Here is a 1,351-nt window from a genome sequence, read left to right on the forward strand (position 1 = left end):
CTATGTAAGAATGTGCGCGAGACAGACTCACCGCCACACCGGTCGCCCCAGCCTGTGGGCGTAACTACAGTGCCGGCAGACACGTCGACCGATGGCAGTCTGGCGGCTTGGATGTTTTCTAGCAAAGGAAAAGAAAACAAGAATGTTAGCTAAGCCTCCGCTAATATAAAGAAATATCACATTATCTTTGGGTACTGTGGAAGACAAGTTTTTTACCTCTCTCTTTGTGATAAGAAAGTTACCATTAAATTTAACCGCGCTGGGCAGCTTGATGAGGGCAATGTCGTTGGTGAGGAGCCAAGAGTTCCAGTTCTCGTGAGTGAAGAAGTCGGTGGAAGTCATGGAGATCTGAGTAGCTTCGTTCTCGACTATGTTGTGGGCGCCCAGCACCACCTCGACGAAGCCGGCACTAAAAAGCGTAGGACACAAAAGGGAATTACATTATATGAAATTCAGTGAGACAAATAAATGCAGTGATGTCAGCAGTATTATGAACGCTGACTCACCCGTCCATGCAGTGAGCGGCCGTGAGGACCCACTCGCTAGAGATAAGGGAACCGCCGCAGAAGTACATGTGGTCGATGAAGAGAGCCACCTGGTGGGGCCACGAGTGAGGAACGGCCTCGGTACAGGTCGCAGCGTAGGGCGTGGCTAGGGCATAAAGCAAAATATTATTGTTGCTCGTACATACATCAAGTTTTACTGGCTTATCTGAATCTAGGCCGTGTCTGAAATCACAATTCTACAACGCCAAAGTTGCAATGTTGTTAAATATAGCTGTTTTTAAAAATACACTCCCTTAGATCGAACCCTTCACCACTCCTCAGCGTAATTTCGAAAGGAAGAAAGTGTCATACCAGGGAGGTATCCGCGGGGACCCACCAGTGGCTTTCGGGATTTCCAGTGCCATGGCTTCCCCGCAGCTGGGTTTCCGCTCTAGAAGACACAAACATCTGCTTAGAGGTAGGGGGAAGTGGAAAGAAAATAGATAGCAAGAAATATCTAAAACAAAGAAAAGCTAAGAATATCCTGCTCAAGGATTTATGAGTTGATGATGAACTCTTACAGCAGTAGAGATGAACAAAAGGAAAAATGCGAGCTTTTCGATCATGTTATGGACCTCCGGCGCGTCTGAATCTTCGCTCCTTATATATCTGGCCCGATTCGTCCATCACACGCCTGTTATCATCTTATCGAGATTCTTAGAAGCTAACATTGCAGCAGAAAGGTCTCTCCTCATTTCCTCAAGGTATAATCTTAGGAACTTCTTGAGAGGCTGTTGATTCGGGACTTCCATGGATTGCACAGATTTTTCTTTTCTCTCAAGGGAAGCGGTAGAAAATGCCAAGCG

The 1,351-nt window shown here is 46.6% G+C and overlaps 1 protein-coding gene across 2 annotated transcripts in view; it reads right to left on the reverse strand.

Annotated features, from left to right (window-relative positions):
- The window catches only part of LOC119594771 (chymotrypsin BII-like), a 2,628-nt gene extending 1,509 nt beyond the window's left edge, over positions 1-1,119 (reverse strand). The window contains exons 1-5 of one of the 2 annotated variants that reach the window (XM_037943863.1): positions 1,067-1,119; positions 858-936; positions 507-651; positions 243-409; positions 32-118 (exon numbers count right to left, since the gene is read on the reverse strand). In XM_037943863.1, the coding sequence (XP_037799791.1) occupies positions 32-118; positions 243-409; positions 507-651; positions 858-936; positions 1,067-1,111 (523 nt within the window). In that variant the 5' untranslated portion in view covers positions 1,112-1,119. Of the gene's footprint in view, positions 1-31; positions 119-242; positions 410-506; positions 652-857; positions 937-1,066 lie in introns of those variants that run through there. The other variant, XM_037943864.1, reaches the window with a different exon arrangement.
- Positions 1,120-1,351: the final 232 nt, after the last annotated feature.

This window comes from Penaeus monodon, chromosome 34 (assembly GCF_015228065.2).
Source record: "Penaeus monodon isolate SGIC_2016 chromosome 34, NSTDA_Pmon_1, whole genome shotgun sequence".
In the NCBI taxonomy this organism is placed as follows: Eukaryota; Metazoa; Arthropoda; class Malacostraca; order Decapoda; family Penaeidae; genus Penaeus; species Penaeus monodon.